The sequence below is a fragment of the Ascaphus truei genome, chromosome 1 (assembly GCF_040206685.1).
Source record: "Ascaphus truei isolate aAscTru1 chromosome 1, aAscTru1.hap1, whole genome shotgun sequence".
NCBI classification, from domain to species: domain Eukaryota; kingdom Metazoa; phylum Chordata; class Amphibia; order Anura; family Ascaphidae; genus Ascaphus; species Ascaphus truei.
The window spans coordinates 157,077,631-157,097,118 of NC_134483.1; the positions used below are offsets into that span (position 1 = coordinate 157,077,631).

General features: G+C 44.9%; 1 protein-coding gene across 40 annotated transcripts in view; it reads left to right on the forward strand.

The window, feature by feature from the left end:
- Nucleotides 1–19,488, forward strand: part of PTPRD (protein tyrosine phosphatase receptor type D) — a 1,925,499-nt gene that overhangs the window by 1,758,568 nt on the left and 147,443 nt on the right. For all 40 annotated transcript variants that reach the window (XM_075596164.1, XM_075596174.1, XM_075596156.1 and 37 more), the window contains one exon: nt 8,003–8,100. In XM_075596164.1, the coding sequence (XP_075452279.1) occupies nt 8,003–8,100 (98 nt within the window). The remainder of the gene's footprint in view (nt 1–8,002; nt 8,101–19,488) is intronic.

Below are 19,488 nucleotides of genomic sequence, written 5' to 3' on the forward strand. Positions count from 1 at the left end.
CTCTGTGTTATGGCCTCATGCAGCATGAGGTAAATCTCACGCTGATGGAAGACCCTGTGAACATTCTAAAAACCACCTCTTTGCACCATAACCGTGCCAATTGTCATAACCCTGCCCCACTGCATCATAACACTGCTAACATGTGTCATAACCCCTCCTTCATGTGCTATAACACTACCCTCTTGTGTCATAAACATACCCCTGGTAGATTCTGGATTACCTGCTCCAGTGGTAAGGAGGTATATCATGCATGTGTGAGGCCCTTTCTCAAGATCCATAGGGGGGACCCTTGAAAGTGCTGAACTATTGTCCTTAGTGCATACAGTGTTACTATTAACTTTACATTAAGGCTAGTGCTAACTAAATGGTGGCAATCTTTAGCACAGCTTGTGCTTGTTAAAATGAATGGGCGTTAGGACATGCTTAAGTAATAGTCCCCGAAGAACAAGGGAATTATTGGCCAATAATGCCCTGGTCTGAGGGGATTAACACTATTATAGGCTGAATGTAGGCTTTTTTCATAAAATAATAGACACCTTTGTAAAGATATATAACTCAGAACTATGCTGATGCACCTGTGTATTAAAAAGATGTAAAGTAGCAAATGAGAGGGGAGAGAGGGGAGGGGAGGGGGGGGAGGGGAGAGAGGGGAGGGGGGAAGGAGAAGAGAGAGAGGTGAGGGGGGGAGGAGAAGAGAGAGAGGTGAGGGGGGAGAAGAGAGAGAGGAGGTGGGGAGAAGAGAGAGAGATGAGGGGTGGGAGAAGAGAGCGGTGAGGGGGTGGGGGAGGAGGAGAGAGGCAAGGGTGGGGGAGTAAAGATAGACGAGGGGGGATTGAGAGAGGTGGAGGAGGGGAGAAGAGAGAGGTGGGGGGAGCGAGGTGAGGGGGAGTGAGGTGGTGGGAGGAGAGTGTTGAGGGGGGAGAAAGGTGGAGGAGGGGTGAGAAAGAGGTGAGGGGGTGAGAGAGAGGTGAGGGGTGAGAGAGAGGTGAGGGGGTGAGAGAGAAGTGAGGGGTGAGAGAGAGGTGAGGGGTTGAGAGAGAGGTGAGGGGGAGAGTGAGAGGTGAGGGGGAGAGAGAGATGGAGGGTAGGGGAAGGTGTTGAGGGGGGAGAAGTAGGTGAGAAGAAGAGGGGGGAGAGGTGGGTGAAGGGGAGAATGGGAAGAGAAGTTGGGGGACAGTGATTTTAACTACAAACTAAAATAAAACAGATACAAATTACATTAGCAGAAGCGAGGTGAGGGTGGACCGAGGTGAGGGGGGGAGCGAGGTGAGGGGGTGGGGGAAGAGAGAGGTGAGGGGGGAGAGAGTGCTGAGGGGGAGAGAGAGAGAGAGGTAGAGGAGGGAGGGGAAGGGAGCGGTGAGGGGGAGAGAGGTGAGGGCGAGAGAGAGAGGTGAGGAGGGAGAAGTAGGGGGGAAGAAGAGGGGAGGGGGAGAGGTGGGTGAAGGGGAGAATGGGAAGAGAAGTTGGGGGACAGTGATTTTAACTACAAACTAAAATAAAACAGATAAAAATTACATTAGCAGAAGTGAGATGAGGGTGGAGCGAGGTGAGGGGGGAGTGAGGTGAGGGGCTGGGGGAAGAGAGGTGAGGGGGAGAGAGTGGTGAGGGGAGAGAGAGAGGTAGAGGAGGGAGGGGAAGGGAGCGGTGAGGGGGAGAGAGGTGAGGGCGAGAGAGAGAGGTGAGGAGGGAGAAGTAGGGGGGAAGAAGAGGGGAGGGGGAGAGGTGGGTGAAGGGGAGAATGGGAAGAGAAGTTGGGGGACAGTGATTTTAACTACAAACTAAAATAAAACAGATAAAAATTACATTAGCAGAAGTGAGATGAGGGTGGAGCGAGGTGAGGGGGGAGTGAGGTGAGGGGCTGGGGGAAGAGAGGTGAGGGGGAGAGAGTGGTGAGGGGAGAGAGAGAGGTGGAGGAGGGGGGGGGGAAGTGAGCGATGAGGGCGAGAGAGAGAGAGGTGAGGGCGAGAGAGAGAGGTAAGGGCGAGAGAGAGAGGTGAGGGCGAGAGAGAGAGGTGAGGGTGAGAGAGAGAGGTGAGGGGGGGAGAGAGGTGGGAGGGGGAGAAAGAGAGAGGTGGGAGGGGGAGAAAGAGAGAGGTGGGGGGGAAGAGAGAGGTGAGAGGGGGGAGAGAGAGGTGAGGGGTGGGGGGGAGAGGTGAGGGTAGGGGGAGGTGTTGAGGGGGGAAAGGGATGTGGGTGGGGGGAGAAGAGGGGAGGGGGGTGAAGGGGAGAATGGGAAGAGAAGTTGGGGGACAGTGATTTTAACTACAAACTAAAATAAAACAGATACAAATTACCTTAGCAGAAGCTATACATGTTGCGGAAGAAATATTACTTTGTTGCAAGTAACAAAGTTACTATTTGGGACCCGCCAGCTTCTAACAGCACAAGCAGCTGTGTGAGAGAGCCTGCATGTGTTGTGAGAGAGAGCCTGTATGTGTTGTGAGAGAGAGCCTGCATGTGTTGTGAGAGAGAGCCTGCATGTGCTGTGAGAAAGAGAGCCTGCATGTGCTGTGAGAAAGAGAGCCTGCATGTGCTGTGAGAAAGAGAGCCTGCATGTGCTGTGAGAAAGAGAGCCTGCATGTGCTGTGAGAAAGAGAGCCTGCATGTGTTGTGAGAGAGAGCCTGCATGTGCTGTGAGAAAGAGAGCCTGCATGCGCTGTGAGAAAGAGAGCCTGCATGTGCTGTGAGAAAGAGAGCCTGCATGTGCTGTGAGAGAGAGCCTGCATGTGCTGTGAGAGAGAGCCTGCATGTGCTGTGAGAGGAGAGGAACAGATGCCGCGCTCCCCCTGCATCTCTGAAAGGTGAGTTGACAAGTTGCCAAAAATTCCGGCCATTACTGAATGAATAATGCCCGGAATTCTAACCAATCGGAGAGCAGGGATTTACTTCTTTAGCCTATAATAAAGCTTAATACCCTTTAGTGAATATGTGCCTAAGTAGCTGAACAGAGCTATGCGAGCTCATTAGAAGAGTATGTGGCTGCAGTGCATGCAATGTGTGCTACAGTATGTGGGTATGGAGTAAGGCAGGTTTTGGGGAACTGCCTGAGACGTGAATGTGCTCATACAGTACATGTTCTTTATCGTTGCTGTACCGTGGAAGATGTAACTTTTTTTTTACTCTCAAAACGTGTTTGTGTACCTGGACAGAATACAGAATTCCTTTAGACTCCCTAAATGCAGAGATTCTACTTTCTCAGCCCCTGGTTTTCTTGGTATACAGTCAACAACAATTATATAGCTTTGTTGATCCTCATGTTGTCTACTTTGCAGTGTTTAATATTTGCTAACACGAAGTAAAGAACTATGCCCAGACAGAACTTTTAGGCCTAGATTCACTAACTTCCGTTAAATCAGGGTAAATAATGTGACTGTAGCTAAAACAGGACCAAGCATTATTTTCCCCCGAGTTAACATTTTATTCACTAAAATATGAGCAAAAACAACTGCCGTTATTGATCTTATTAGAATAGAACATCACTGAACTATAGAGCTTTTGCTGTAGAGGAGGAAGAGAGAGAGAGAAAAAGCCATATTTTTGTGTCTGCATGGGAGTAATGGCACAGTTAGGTATGACTTGAATACAGTACAGTAGCATTATTTTGTTGGCATTAACCTTAACGGAGCTTGGTAAATATAATTTAGGCTGTAATCAGCTCGTTTACATATCATTTTGGATAATGGCCTTTAGAAATAATGCCATGCTTTTTACAGGAGTAAATCCTGGTTAACGTCATGTTATTTGCTTTAGTGAATACTGCATTATGATTAACATGCGTTAACTTAGGTTAACATTTCCCTCAATAGGTTAATGGAGCTTAGTGAATCTATGCCTTAGAGACTTGTTTTTAGCAAACATGTTAGTTAGCGGTCATAGGACACCAGTTTTTCCTGCTTCAAGGCACTACAACATATGCACAAACTTACTACAACGTCAAAGAAATGTATATAAACTGTGTTTCTTCTATATAAACTTTGTTCATGGCAGTCCAGTTGTTCAATGAAATTGATTTTGCAGACTGGACAACTGTACATAGAATTGAGGAAAAAAATATATAAGGGTACTTCTCTAATTCTGTGGCCCAATACTCTACTACTTTATGCTTCATATTCTGAAGACCCTATTAAAACCATGCAGAGTATTAATGATTTACTATCATTAGTGTATGTATCAAATACAGTATAACATACTTGTTTATGTAGTTTTATACATTCGGTTCTAGCAGATATATTTGTTAAAACAAAAAAGAAGGAAGAACAATTATGGAAATAGAGAGTCTACACCCCATATTTTATGCAGTAGCCACAGAAAATCAGAATTGAGGCCAGGATTTACTAAGCGCTATTGCAAGGTATTGCTGGCCGATCTGGCATTAACTGCCATTAACTTGTATGTCAATTACTGTAATACCAAGTCGGGGTGCAGTACTCTGCTTTGGCACTAAGTGGATCTCCCCCAAAGTCGCTTAACATGTTAACATATAAAGATAGATCCCAAAATACTCAAATTAACAGCAAACAGGCAGATTTGTTCAGGACATAACCCATTGAGTGTTTTCATTTAGGAATGTTCCTGGTTTATACCTGTATAATACATGGTCAATAAAATAGTATACTACTATAAAGGAAATATAACATGCTTTTGGCTTATGTAGTTGAACAATTATGATGGAGAGAAGGTATACAAAACGAAATCTGTTTAAATCTGTATTAATAAACATATTTAAATAGTGTTTTGTTTTTTTCGTTCCTTCTTCTTTCCTATTCTTTGTTAATAGGTAACTGTGTCAAAGCAAAATGTATTTTACAATTAGAAACTATTGCAAACTGTAATACACCTGTTATGTTTATAGCTTCCTGATATGTAGTGACATTATTTCAGTAAGTCTGTAACAGGATGCCCACTTGCTTATGTATCCTCTTAGTACAAATAATTTTTACATAAAAGATAAATATTTTTACTAAGCAGTGCTACTCCATAAAAGATAATCCTGCTTGGTTTAGTAAATATGTCCCTTTGTAGATACTGTAGGAAAACAGGCAGTCGAGGCGGGCAGGGTGTTCTTATGTGACGTCAAATTCTATGTTTCTATGTCTGTAGTCAAAGTATTGGGCCATAAGGTGTTCTCCGGTGCCAGAAAGTGTCTTATACAGGAGCACTTCTTAGTAAATATACTGTAGCTCTTTGTGACCCATTCACTTGAATGGGACCATAGGGTGTTTTATGGACTAGCACTTTTTTGTAAATATGGACCAACTCTCTGCAGGGCTCGCTCCAATCCTGAACAGTTTTGAATGGCCAATGCATATTATACTTTTGTGCAAATTAAGTGACTTCACATTTCTTCAAATGCATTGATTATTCCTAAAGCCTGAGGTAGATGATGGTACCTAATGAGAGATTTGAGAATCACTGTTGCTTTTATTATACATGCATCATACTGTAGCATCAAGTTTCTGTGTTTGCCTTATAAGAACTGTTAGATGACAAAGTTATTTCTAAGGGTCTTATTCTATAAAAGTGTAATAGTGCCTACTTGGTGCTACCGCACAGAAAGCAACATTGACTTCAATTGACTAGAATAAGGCATTAAGAATGCATCTTTGCCAAGTTATTCAATTCAGGATTATATGTACTAGTAGCAACATATACTGTACTACTTATTAACAGAATACGAGACAAATCCTTTGTTCTTCAGTAATCACAATGGTTTCTTTTCACAGCGAGTGAGACAATGTGTGTACATTTTTATAAGTGAAGCTTTTGAAACACACCTGTATGTTTGCATGTCTATGGTGTATGTGCACATTTTATTTTATGTGTCTGTGCAAATATGACGATTTTATGCTATTGTTACTAATTTGTTTCCCATCTCCAATTGGCTTTTACTTTTTCCAGCTTTGAACAGTAGTTCAGCCCCCTACGCCTCCCTGATTGGCTCTGTGTCCTCCCTCTATAGCCAAACTACCACCCAGTCCTTATACGATAATAACTCTCTCCCACGATTCGCCCGAAAAGGTCTAAACATCTTTGTCTCTATTATTTTCTCTGTTCAAGTGCTATTATACACTTCACATCAGTCAACCTTCATTTTTTTTTAAAGTCTGGTGTCTTATGGTGTCTTTCCACTCCCATATATTTTCACAGGGGTGCTTGATCTGGATCAGGACATGATTTTTATTTTTTAATAATGACACCCATTTACTTTACAAAACAATGAAAAGATCATTGCAATTTAGAAATGAATGTAAGCAACTAACACTTGCAAATGACGATGAAGTCACTGGGAGTTTCAGTGCGATAGTGCCCTGAAGGACACTATTGCAGTTTAATGAATAACCTCGTGCCTCTAAATTTCAAGATTTAAGCTTAAGTGGTGGTATAGTCACACAGTCTTAATGAGCCATGTAATGACAGATGTATCATGTTAAGGCTGATTCCAAACATTCATGGTTACCTCTTGATGAAATCTACAGTATGTACCATGAATTCCATTTTAAGCCCCCCTAATCCATCAATGTTTTCCTCTGCAATCTGTAACAAATTCTCCGGGGAATACTAATTCAGATTCACTAGCCAGCTGTGCTTCCAGTACAAGCGATTATTGGGTCACAGGGTTCAAATGCACATTATCTCAATAAGATATGGGGTGAAGGAGTGAGTTGAAACCATTTCAACACTAGAGAGGATGGGAATGCATTGCAGAAGAATATGCTCCAAACCCCCATTACCAAAGGGATGGCTTTGTTACTGGAATACTGGGATATTGTTGTAGACAGACTAAATATGAATGTGCATATCTGCAGCTGGCAGGCTGATATGGTTACCCCCTCTTCATGTCTCATAATATCCTTTTGTTTACAGCTCACAACTTTCCTCATAAGACAAAGATGTTTACACCTTAAGTAGATTGTAGGCATTTTTTTAGGGGTTGGGTAACAGGACTGGTTCAACAGATCATTGGCTAATTTTTTTTCTGTTGGCCACAACCACCTATCTCTACAATCTGCAAGGAGTGAAAACATTTTTGAAGCTTTAAATGTCCAGTGTTCAGATCTTGTTTCCAGCAGCTGTTGTCTTTGAACAATGGTCCACCTGACATTTTCTCGCCTTTCGTACATGTCAGTGTCAGGCACTTAAAACCCTCTTAGGGTTAATGAAGTCACCAGAGTCCAGTTTTCACTGTTAAAAAGAATGGCATGAGGGTAATCAAAGCTGCCAGCCCACGAAACATTGTTATAAGTCATGATAACCCCTTTCCTGCCAGAGCGGCCTCGCACAAATGGCAAAGCAAACCTTGCAGGCCCTTCTGAAAGTGAAGAGTTATAGCTCCCCATTGAATTTGCTCATGACATAATCACAATTTTTTTTTTTTTTTGTTTCTTTTTTTTTTTTTATATACCACCATTTCCTTTTGCAGGTTCAGGTGTCTCCGGTTACCCTGGTAACCTTCATTCTTCAAGTTAGTTTTCCTTAATTATGCATTAGTCGTTTTAAGTTGCCTTTCAAGCGTATTTTACCTTCTCTTTTCGGTACCTTTCAGTTTATATCTCTTTAGCTCACTTCACACCATCTAATCCAACACAGTTTCCATTTCATACAGTGCAGGACAGCGGGTTTGAAATGCTACACATCACCATTACTCAAAGCAGAAGTCTACCGCAGGTCTAACCGTATCACATTCCTTTACCTGGCCTTTAACCTCACGGACTCATTGCACAATAACATATTTTCTTCACACTAGGCGTGTTAGCTTTTGGGAATATGTTTGATGGCTATTCATGCTTCAAAGCTCATCTCTCCAAAGCATGTCCTGCTTTGAGTAACCAAACTATCTGCCTGCTTCTCGCACATACCGTTCAGCATCTTAACAACCTACACATTAACTGTCATGTACACTAGTTGTTTTTCTTTTTTGTTTTATTTACTATATTTTGCACATTTGGGTGCGCAGTTTGTTTTTTCAACAAGTCATTTCTTCCCTTTTTTCTTCCCTTTTCAGGTATGGCCAGCCATCCTCCCATTTCTATACTGGAGCTTGCAGATCACATTGAAAGATTGAAAGCTAATGACAACTTAAAGTTTTCTCAAGAATATGAGGTAAATTTTGAGTTCATTGCAATGATAGCTGTACCAGAACAGTGCTTTCACAAGCCTGAATACTCTAGTGCTATATAAACTGGATCAATGTCTGTTGATGCATACATATCGCTGAGAGGTAATGTATAGAGGTGCAAATATCTTCAAAATTAGTCTGCATATTTTTTTCTTCTTCAATTTTGTGTGTTTTTGAACTTTTGATTGCTCAGAGTTTTAGCAATTTTACCAATTTCACCAGATTTCTGATGAAATGTAGACAGCATTTTGCATATTTTGCTAGATTGTAGAGATAATGGCAGTATATAAAGTGTTACGTTATGGGGAATTGTTTTTTCAAAGCTTGATGATTTTCGCTATATATTTAGCATTAAAAAAGGCAAATTGCGCCTGGTTCACAAACCCTACAAATGTTCATTATCAGCCCTATTCTGAAATGTGTTTTTAAGTTTTTAGAAAGATTTGCTTATGTTTCATAAAATATTTAGAAATTACATAATTACTGTTTCATAAGAGTTTACACAATGGTATTTATAATATTTATTTTAATATATTAGAAAAGTCAGGTCTAAACTCAACTTTTGTGCGTTCAAATTTACGGTAAATAACTAAGCTTGTGATGCAGTTTTGTGTGAGGGCAATATCACACTGTTCTACCATAGGATAATGTAATAAAATTCATTTCAAAACCCTATGGCAGAAAATTATTTAATCCCTTTGATAACTGAAGCTACCAATGTATTGCTAAACAGGAAAAAAAGTGGAAGATTGGTGATGCATTCTGAAACAATAGCAGGACGTGACCAGAGATACTGCAAAGATTTTAATGAAAAATAATCATGCTACAAGCAGATAAAATCCTCTGATGCATTTCGTACACATAAAGTACCTAGTGTAAACGTGGCAGAGGATTTTACCTGCTTGTAGCATGATTATTTTTCATTAAAAACTTTGCAATATCTCTGGTCACGTCCTGCTACTGTTTTGGAATACTTCTCCAATCTTTCACTTTATTTCTGTTGATGATCTTCTGGCTGGAGCACAAACACCAGGGAGGATTTCTTCATTGCGAGACCACGCCAGGTTCCAGTACCGTGAGTCTTATCAGTAGTTTTCACTGATTTATTGAGACTAGAGTCATTTCAGAGCCAGTGTTGTATTTGGTGTTCTATTTGGGAATCTGATAGGGGTGGGAGTCAAAAAGGATTGACCACAACTCATTTTTTGAATAGACTTTATTCCCCGTGGATTCTAGGGTTTATATACAGCCTCCTATAATCATTTTATTATTTATTTATAAAATGTTTTACCAGGAAGTAATACATTGAGAGTTACCTCTCGTTTTCAAGTATGTCCTGGGCATAGATTTATGATGACAAATACATGGTTACAAATATATGGTTACATTAAGTGAGCAAAGTTATACATTATATATAAAGACATTGCATGCACAGTAAGAGATAAATGTATGTTATAAGCGTATGTAACAGTTACAGACCAGATTAAAATCTGACACAGTTTTAGTTTTGAAAGAAATTAGACTGGATGTCGGCTGTGAGCGTCTCCAGTAGATTGTTCCAGTTTTGGGGTGCACGGTAAGAGAAGGAGGAGCGGCCGGATACTTTTCTGAACCATGGGACCGTAAACATTCCCTTGGAGTCAGATCTCAGGTGATAAGTGCTGCATGTGGTAGGGGTGAGGAGCTATTCAGATAGCACACGTAGCTTGCTCAGAAAGTATTTAAAGGCAAGACAGGAAAGATGAACTTTGCGCCTAGACTCAAGCGATGACCAATCTAGTTCATTGAGCATTTCTCAGTGATGTGTGTTGTAGTTGCATTGGACGACAAAATGGCATATTGAATTATAGAGGGTATCAAGTTTGCGAAGGTGGGTTTGGGGTGCTGTGCCATATACTATGTCCCCATAGTCTATAATTGGCATTAGCATCTGTTTTCCGATACACTTTCTGACCAGCTTACTGAGGGAGGATTTATTACTTTCAAGTAATAGTTTGGCAGGTACAGTAGAGGCAACGTTTATTCTAACATTTGCCGTAAACTAGCCGGGTTACATTCTGGGTATGTGCTGGGTTTGTGCTGGGTATGTTCTGGGCTAGTTTGAGGCACGTTTAAGGCATTTCTGCATTGACTAACGACCCATAGGATTAACACAGCAGGGATCCCTGGCAGTCCAATTCAGTTTGAATGGGACTGCCGGGGACCCCCGCTGTTAATCTGATAGGCCATTAATCAATGCAGAAATGCTGGGGCTAGTTTAAGGAAAGTTTAAGGCATGTATTCAGAATGTACCTGGGTGTTTCCTGGGTTTTTTGGGGAATTGCCACTGGTTTTTGTTAGAATAAGAGTTGCCTCTACTGTAGGAATTAAACCAGTTTAAAGCATGCTTCCCTATTCCAGAGCACTGGAGTATATTTAGCAAGATAACATGATCAACAGTATCAAAAGCCTTTGCAAAATATAGGAATATTGCACCAGTAACTGGATCTCACAATGGATCTCATCGCAAACCTTTAGAAGGGTAATTACCATGGAGGGTTTGGGGTGAAAGCCAGACTGGAATTGGGTAGGGAAATTTGTCTTGGTACAGTATAGCAATCGCTTAATTGGGAGTGAACACATTTTTCCATGACTTTGGATAGTATTAGGAGAAGAGAGATTGGCCTGTAGTTTGAGACAATGTTTTTGTCCCCACTTTTGAAGATTGGGACAACTCTGGCAGTTTTCCAGGTCTTAGGGATATGGCCTGCAGACAGAATAGAGTTGACTAGGGAAGCAATCGGTTTGGCAATGGCTGGGGCACCAAGTCTTAGGAACTTAGATTGCATTAAGTCAGGTCCACATTGGCTGCTTAGTTTTAATTTGAGGAGCACTTGTGTAATCTCCTCTTCAGATACTGGGACACATTGAATATTGTGGGCAGTGTTGGGAGAGGCTTGGGCTATAGGGGTACTCGCAGAATGAGATTCATGTTTGTGAGTCGGGTTGCGTTTCTCTAATAAGTTAGTAGCACACCCAAAGTATTCATTGACCTGTGCCTGCAAAATGTCTCTGTGGCGCTACGTAAAACTAAAAGCGCTATACAAGAACAAACTATTATTATTAATTGCCGGACAGAAATAGTGAATGATTTTTAGTATATTATTATTATTGTGCTTTTGGGTGTTTTATTTGCCTTGTACACATATTCCGCACCTGTAGTTATTAAGATCTTTGGTAGTGCCAGTTACTTTGTAGCTTTTCCACGAGGCATCCCTAAAATGGTAGAGCGTTATAAAGTCAGTTGGGACCCACTGGCCCCCATACTCTTATTCTGCATAGGGGTGCATGGGTATCACAGAGTTGTAAGAACTCGGATTGAGTGCAGAATCAGGGTCTGAAATTAAGTTGATTCTGTACCAAGGGCAGCTGGTAAGGTCAGCCAGCAACTGTTGTGGGTTAAAGTTTCTAAATGTTCTAGTGAGGAGAACTTTAGAGCTTGATTGTAGTGGTTTGATTTTCCTTACAGTACACTATTTCATGGTCACAGAAAATGTCAGGAAGGATGCCAGACAATTGGATTCTGCTGGGTTTAGAGGAGAGTATCCAGTCTAGCAAGCAATGGTTGTATGTATGTATGTATGTCTTTATTTGTATAGCGCCATAAAATGTACATAGCGCTTCACAGTAGTAATACATGTCATATAAATAACAAATATAAATAACAGATCATGGGAATAAGTGCTTCAGACATACTGTAAAAGTAACATTAAGGAAGGAGTCCCTGCTCCGAGGAGCTTACAATCTAATTCGTAGGTAGGGAGAACGTACAGAGACAGTAGGAGGGAATACTAGTAAGTGCGTCTGCAGGGGGCCAAGCTTTGTGTCATGTGTCCATGATTATCCAGTGCTACTCATATGCTTCTTTAAGCAGATGTGTCTTAAGGTGGGTCTTAAAGGTGGATAGCGAGGGGGCTAGTCGGGTATTGAGGGGAAGGGCATTCCAGAGGTGTGGGGCAGAAAGTGAGAAAGGTTTAAGGTGGGAGAGAGCTTTAGATACAAAGGGGGTAGAAAGAAGACATCCTTGAGAAGAACGCAAGAGTCGTGATGGTGCATAGCGAGAAATTAGGGCTGAGATGTAATGAGGGGCAGAAGAATGTAAAGCTTTAAAAGTGAGCAGTAGAATTGAGTGTGAGATACGCGATTTAATCGGAAGCCAGGAGAGGGATTTCAGGAGGGGAGATGCGGAGACAGATTTTGGAAAGAGTAGAGTGATTCTGGCAGCAGTGTTTAGGATAGATTGTAGGGGAGACAGGTGAGAGGTAGGAAGGCCGGACAGCAGGAGGTTGCAGTAATCGAGACGTGAGAGAATGAGGGCCTGAGTCAGAGTTTTAGCAGTTGAGTAACAAAGGAAAGGGCGTATTTTTGTGATATTGCGGAGGAAAAAGCGACAAGTTTTAGAAACGTTTTGAATATGAGAGGAGAATGAGAGAGAGGAATCAAGTGTGACCCCTAGGCAGCGTGCTTGGGCTACTGGGTGAATGGTCGTATTTCCAATAGCAATGTGGAAGGATGTAGTAGGGCCAGGTTTGGGAGGTAGTATAAGGAGCTCTGTTTTTGCCATGTTAAGTTTCAGTCGGCGGATGGCCATCCAGGATGATATTCCAGAGAGGCATTCAGAAACTTTGGTCTGTATAGCAGGTGTAAGGTCAGGGGTTGAAAGGTAAATTTGTGTGTCGTCAGCATAGAGGTGATATTTAAACCCAAAAGATGTGATTAGGTCACCTAGAGAGAGTGTGTAGAGAGAAAAGAGAAGGGGTCCCAGGACAGAGCCCTGGGGTACCCCGACAGAGAGATCAATAGAGGAGGAGGAGGTGTTAGCAAAAGAGACACTGAAGGTACGATGGGAGAGGTAAGAGGAGATCCAGGATAAAGCTTTGTTCTGAATACCAAGAGTATGGAGAATGTGAAGGAGAAGAGGGTGGTCCACGGTGTCGAATGCTGCAGAGAGGTCGAGTAATATGAGCAGAGTGTAATGACCTCTGTCTTTGGCAGCGTGGAGGTCGTCAGTTATTTTAGTGAGGGCTGTTTCAGTAGAGTGAGCAGTGCGGAAGCCAGATTGTAGAGGGTCATCAATGTGGCAGTTGAAGTCCCCAAGGAGAAGAACAGTGGAGTCTGAGGAGAGAAAGAAAGAGAGCCAGGATTCAAAGTGAGAGAGAAAGGCAGAAGGGGGATGAGTAGAGGAAGGTGGGCGATAGATGACCGCCACATGGACCGGGAGAGGAGAGAAGATCTGGACTGTGTGAGCCTCGAAGGAGGGAAAAGCAAGAGAGGGGATAATAGAAACTGTTCTGTAACGGCAGAGAGAGGAGAGCAGGAGCCCCACGCCTCCACCCCTGCCACCAGGGCGTGGAGTGTGGGAGAAGGAAAGGCCACCATAGGAGAGGGCAGCTTCCATAGGTTGTGAGATTTCAGGTTTGTCCGTGTGCATTGGGAAATTAGTTGTTAGGTTTAGTGACTTAAGTTGTATCTGGATTTTGTTGTTTATAGGGTTGAGCCAATTGTAATTTATATCCCCAAGAACTATCAGCTCACCAGCCCTCAGCTAGGCTAGGACTCCCTGGCACCTCAATGCCTAGTGCTTTGCTATTGCAAGCAAAACACCTGGGAACCCCTACCGGCGCTTCACTGGACCAGTCCCAAGATTACCAGTAAGGCTGCGTCCATAGAAGGACAGGCCGCGCTAAGCCGTGCGGACGCTCCGCGCTGAGCCCCTGCATCCTCAATGAGGATGCCTTGAGAGGGGGCTCACGCGAGCATCCGCAGGCGTGCTGTTACGCCGGTGCTGCCCGCAGACCAGACCCGTTCCTTTCACTGAGGTGAGGAACGTATAGAAGCACGCACCCGCAGCAAAGGGAGCGTGTCCGGAGTGTGGTGATTTTGGCGTTGCCAGGCCAGGTGTATTTAGCTAGCAATACTTGCCGGTACCGGTGTAGAAATGCCGTTGTCGTTGCCGTTAGCCAAAGTCTGGGATTGGAGAATTCCGGAAGGTCGTTTGTCCAAGCAGGGGTCTAGAGCCAGAGAGAGACGTCCGCCAAGCCAAGTCGTAACCTGAGAGAATAAGAGAGAAAACGCCAGAGTAGTAATCCAAGTGAAAACTATGTCGAGCAATGAGTAAGAGGAAGAACTGGCATTATAAAGTGTGACTGGCCAATCAGAGGTGGGGGCAGGCCTGGAGGACTGCGTGGAGCTATCCTGGATAGGTCCCCTTGATTGGCAGGCAGGTGAGGACTCTTGTCTTGGTAGGAGGTCCTCTTAGTGTGCTGGGGGCGGGTCTTCACTGCAAGAGCAGTGAATAAATTAACCTCACCCGGCGCGCGCTGTTCAGGCGCGCGGCTGGAGAACACGGCGGCCGCATGCGGTACTGCAGACCCCGCGGGCATCCGAGGACGCAGAGCACGGCGGGGAACCCCCAGGACCGCCGAAGGTGAGTGACGCCAGCGAGAGGCGCGCGCCACGGTAGCGGGAGTAACCGCAGGAGAAGGGAGACCAGGGCGCGGACGCCGCGATCCCTGAATCCTCACAGTACCCCCCCCTTCAGGATCGGCCTCAGGACGATCCTTCCATGGTTTAGATGGAAACTTCTTACGAAAGCGTTTGAGGAGTCCTGGAGCATGAATATCTTTCAGGGGTACCCATGACCTCTCTTCGTGTCCAAAACCTCTCCAGTGGACCAAGAAGTGGACTTTACCTCTTGAAAGACGGGAATCCAGTAGAGCCTGTATTTCATACTCTTCGTTACCCTGTACCATCACAGGATCTGGTTTAGAAGTGTGATCCGGAAAGAGGCTACTGGAGATAAAAGGTTTGAGAAGTGAGGTGTGAAAGACATTCGGAATTCTCATGCTTTGAGGAAGTTGGAGTCGAAAAGAAACCGGATTAACCTGCTCCAAAATGGAAAAGGGACCCAGGAACCTAGGAGCCAATTTGAGGGAAGGCGTTTTGAGACGGATGTTCTTGGATGATAGCCAAACCTTGTCCCCGGGTTTGTATTCGGGTGCCGGACGACGGTGACGATCAGCCTGATTTTTAGATGTCAAGGATGCCTTTTGTAATGCAGATTGTATTCTGGACCAAGAGTCTTGTAGGAGAGCAATATGTTCGTCCACGGCTGGTACCCCAGAGGATTCTTTAGTAATAGGTAGGCGAGCCGGATGGAATCCGTAGTTGATAAAGAAGGGGGTCTCGTGAGTGGACTCATTCCTGGAAGAATTGAATGCGTACTCAGCCCAGGTAAGTAATTCTGCCCAGTCATCCTGAGAATTAGAGACGAAGCACCTTAAGTATTTCTCGAGGGATTGATTAACCCTCTCGGTCTGTCCGTTGGATTGAGGGTGATATCCAGAAGAAAAGGAAGACGAGATACCTAGTCTCTTGGTGAAATTTCTCCAGAACTTGGAGACGAACTGGGAACCCCGATCGGACACGATGGATGTGGGAATCCCATGGATCCGGAAAATCTCTTTGGCAAAAATATCCGCAAGGGCGGGTGAGGAGGGTAATCCTTTGAGAGGGATAAAGTGTGCCATCTTGGAAAACCGATCCACTACCACAAGAATGGTATTCATGCCATTCGACCTAGGCAACTCCACAATAAAATCCATCGAAATGTGGGACCAGGGACGCTCCGGAATAGGTAAAGGTAAGAGAAGACCCTGAGGTTTCTGACGAGGAATCTTGTTACGCGCACATACCGGACAGGACCGTGTAAATTCCAGAATGGTTTTAACCATATTGGGCCACCAAAAGGTACGACGGATGAGGTCCAAGGTTTTCTTGAATCCAGGATGCCCTGCCGAACGGACGGCGTGTCCCCAGTCCAGTATTTCAGGGATAAATTTGGGTTCCACATACAAAGAGTCTTTAGGAACCACAAGACCGGACGGGAGGTTCTCTTGAGACTTGATGATCCTCTCCAGATTCTTGAATGCCACAGCTGCTAAGATTCTTTGTTTAGGGAGGATGGACTCAGTGGTTTTCTCTGATCTCTCTTCAGAAGAGTATTGCCGGGAGAGAGCATCCGCCTTGACGTTCTTAGTGCCGGGAATGTATGAGAGAACAAAATTGAATCTAGAGAAAAATAACGACCAGCGAGCTTGGCGAGGACCTAAGTGACGGGCATTCTCAATGTACAATAAGTTCTTATGGTCCGTAAGGATGGTGAATGGCTCTTTTGACCCCTCCAGAAGATGTCTCCATTCTTGAAGAGCCATCTTGACGGCCAAAAGTTCCCTATTGCCCACGTCATAATTCCTCTCTGCCGATGAAAATCTTTTGGAGAAAAACCCGCAAGGATGAAGTTTATCCTGGGAAGAAAATTTCTGCGACAGAACCGCCCCAGCCCCACAGTCCGAAGCGTCAACCTCTAAGGTGAAGGTGAAATTCGTGTTAGGGTGTCGAAGGATGGGAGCAGAGACAAAAGTTTGTTTCAGTGTCTCGAATGCCGTGACAGCTTCTGGAGACCAAGATGAAGGGTCTGCACCTTTTTTGGACAGTGCCGTGATAGGAGCGACAATGGTAGAAAAGTTGCGGATAAACTTCCGGTAATAATTAGAAAAACCCAAAAACCGTTGAACAGATTTGAGGGAATTGGGTTGTGGCCAATCCACGACGGCCTTTAGCTTCTCTGGGTCCATGGCCAAACCTTTGTTGGAGATGATGTATCCGAGAAAAGAAGTGGTAGACTGATGAAAAATGCATTTCTCCATTTTAGCAAACAACCAGTTCTCGCGGAGGCGTGAAAGCACAAACTTCGTATGGATGATATGATCCTGTAAGTTTTGAGAAAAAATAAGGATGTCATCCAGGTATACAATGACAAATATATTAAGAACGTCTCGAAAGATGTCATTGATGAAGTCCTGAAAAACTGCCGGTGCGTTGCATAACCCGAAGGGCATCACTAGATATTCGTAGTGTCCGCTACGGGTGTTGAAGGCAGTCTTCCATTCATCGCCCTCCCGGATGCGGATGAGGTTGTATGCCCCACGGAGATCCAGTTTAGTAAAGAGATTGGCCCCCTGAAGTCTATCAAAGAGTTCGGAAATTAGTGGGAGTGGATAACGATTCTTCACCGTGATATGGTTCAGACCCCGGTAATCAATACATGGTCTGAGAGTACCATCTTTCTTTTTGACAAAGAAGAATCCAGCCCCCGCAGGAGAATTGGAATGACGTATGAAGCCCCGCTTAAGATTCTCACGAATATATTCGTCCATAGCTTTGGTCTCGGGCAACGAGAGAGGATAAGATTTGGCTTTAGGCAAGGTATAACCAGGTACCAGATCAATCGGACAATCGTAGGAACGATGAGGAGGTAGAAGTTCAGACTGAGCCTTGCTGAAAACGTCCAAGAATTCGGCGTATGGAGAAGGTAACTCCCTCAGAGAACTTGATGTATTGGCTAATAGAAAGGATGGTTGCTTGATAGAGGAAAAAGGTTTCTCTGACCTTGACCTCCAGTTAATAGGGTTAGGAGAAACCCAATCGATGAGTGGATTATGCTTCTGTAACCAGGGCAAGCCAAGCGTGATAGGTGTTCCTGGGGCATGAATAACATCAAAACCCAGAGTCTCTTTGTGAGAATGAGTAGAAAGGGTGATAGGTCCGGTCTCTAAGGAGATATAAGCCGGGGTGAGAGGTCGATTATCAATCCCGACCAAGGCAACGGGAGAGTCCTTCCTGGAAAGCGGAATTTGATTTTGCTCAGAAAAGGTTTGATCTATGAAATTCCCTCCTGCGCCGGAATCGATAAATGCAGCAGTGGAGGTGCGGAAAGTCGGTCCTGAAAGGGAGACGGGAATAGTCAATCTTTTGGGAAGTTCCCTTCTGGGAGGGGGACTAGGAGATTCAGTACCCAGAGAGCACCCCTTCGTACTCACTGGGCTTAGTCGTTTCCCGGAGATGGAGGATGGTTACGGGTATGCTGCTCAGAAGCTCCGCAATGATGGCACGATTCCCCAGTAGAGCGAAGTTGTCGTGACGGTACCCGAGGTTGCTGAACTCCAAGTTGCATCGGCTCTGGAGCCTCCAGCGCCGGTAACGGGGATACGACGGGTCTCTGGTTAGTAGAGAACCTGGAAAAGGAAGCACGGAAAGGCGTAGCCCGGGGAAGCTGACGCTGAGCGCGGCGTACCTGAAGGCGCTGATCCATACGAGTAGCCAGGGTGATGAGATCCTCCAGTAACTCTGGCCTGGTGTGGGAAGCAAGTTCATCCTTCAGAGACTCCGATAGACCTTTCCAGAAGACGGCGACTAAAGCCTCCTGACCCCAATGAGTCTCAGCTGCTACAGTTCTGAATTCCAAGGCGTATTGACCCACAGGCCGACGTCCCTGTGTAAGCTCTAGCAGGGTATCAGAAGCAGTCTCTTGACGTGCGGGATATCAAAAACCTGTCGAAAGTCCCGTCTGAAGGCCGCGTAATCGCGGGTAATATCAGGGCGTAGTTCCCAGATCGGAGAGGCCCATGCCAGTGCATTACCCGTGAGCAGACTATATACGTAGGCTACCTTTTTCCGGCCAGTAGCATACAACTGGGGAGCCATCTCGAACTGGATCTCGCACTGGTTGAGAAAGCCACGACAGGCGTGTGGATCCCCTGCATAGGGCCTTGGAGCCGGAATCTTCGGAACTGAAAATGAAGTGGAAGATAAGTCAGGCTGCGCCGGGGGTGCAGCCGCAGGAGGAGCCTGTAAAGGGCGGTCCGATACCTGTTGGGAGAGGAGAGCCACTTGATCCGTTAAGGCCTGTATTTGTTGGTACATGGCCGTCATCATAGAGTCCACAGTCTGGTCTGCGTCTTGTGGGCTCGACATAATGTTACGCCGGTGCTGCCCGCAGACCAGACCCGTTCCTTTCACTGAGGTGAGGAACGTATAGAAGCACGCACCCGCAGCAAAGGGAGCGTGTCCGGAGTGTGGTGATTTTGGCGTTGCCAGGCCAGGTGTATTTAGCTAGCAATACTTGCCGGTACCGGTGTAGAAATGCCGTTGTCGTTGCCGTTAGCCAAAGTCTGGGATTGGAGAATTCCGGAAGGTCGTTTGTCCAAGCAGGGGTCTAGAGCCAGAGAGAGACGTCCGCCAAGCCAATTTGTAACCTGAGAGAATAAGAGAGAAAACGCCAGAGTAGTAATCCAAGTGAAAACTATTTCGAGCAATGAGTAAGAGGAAGAACTGGCATTATAAAGTGTGACTGGCCAATCAGAGGTGGGGGCAGGCCTGGAGGACTGCGTGGAGCTATCCTGGATAGGTCCCCTTGATTGGCAGGCAGGTGAGGACTCTTGTCTTGGTAGGAGGTCCTCTTAGTGTGCTGGGGGCGGGTCTTCACTGCAAGA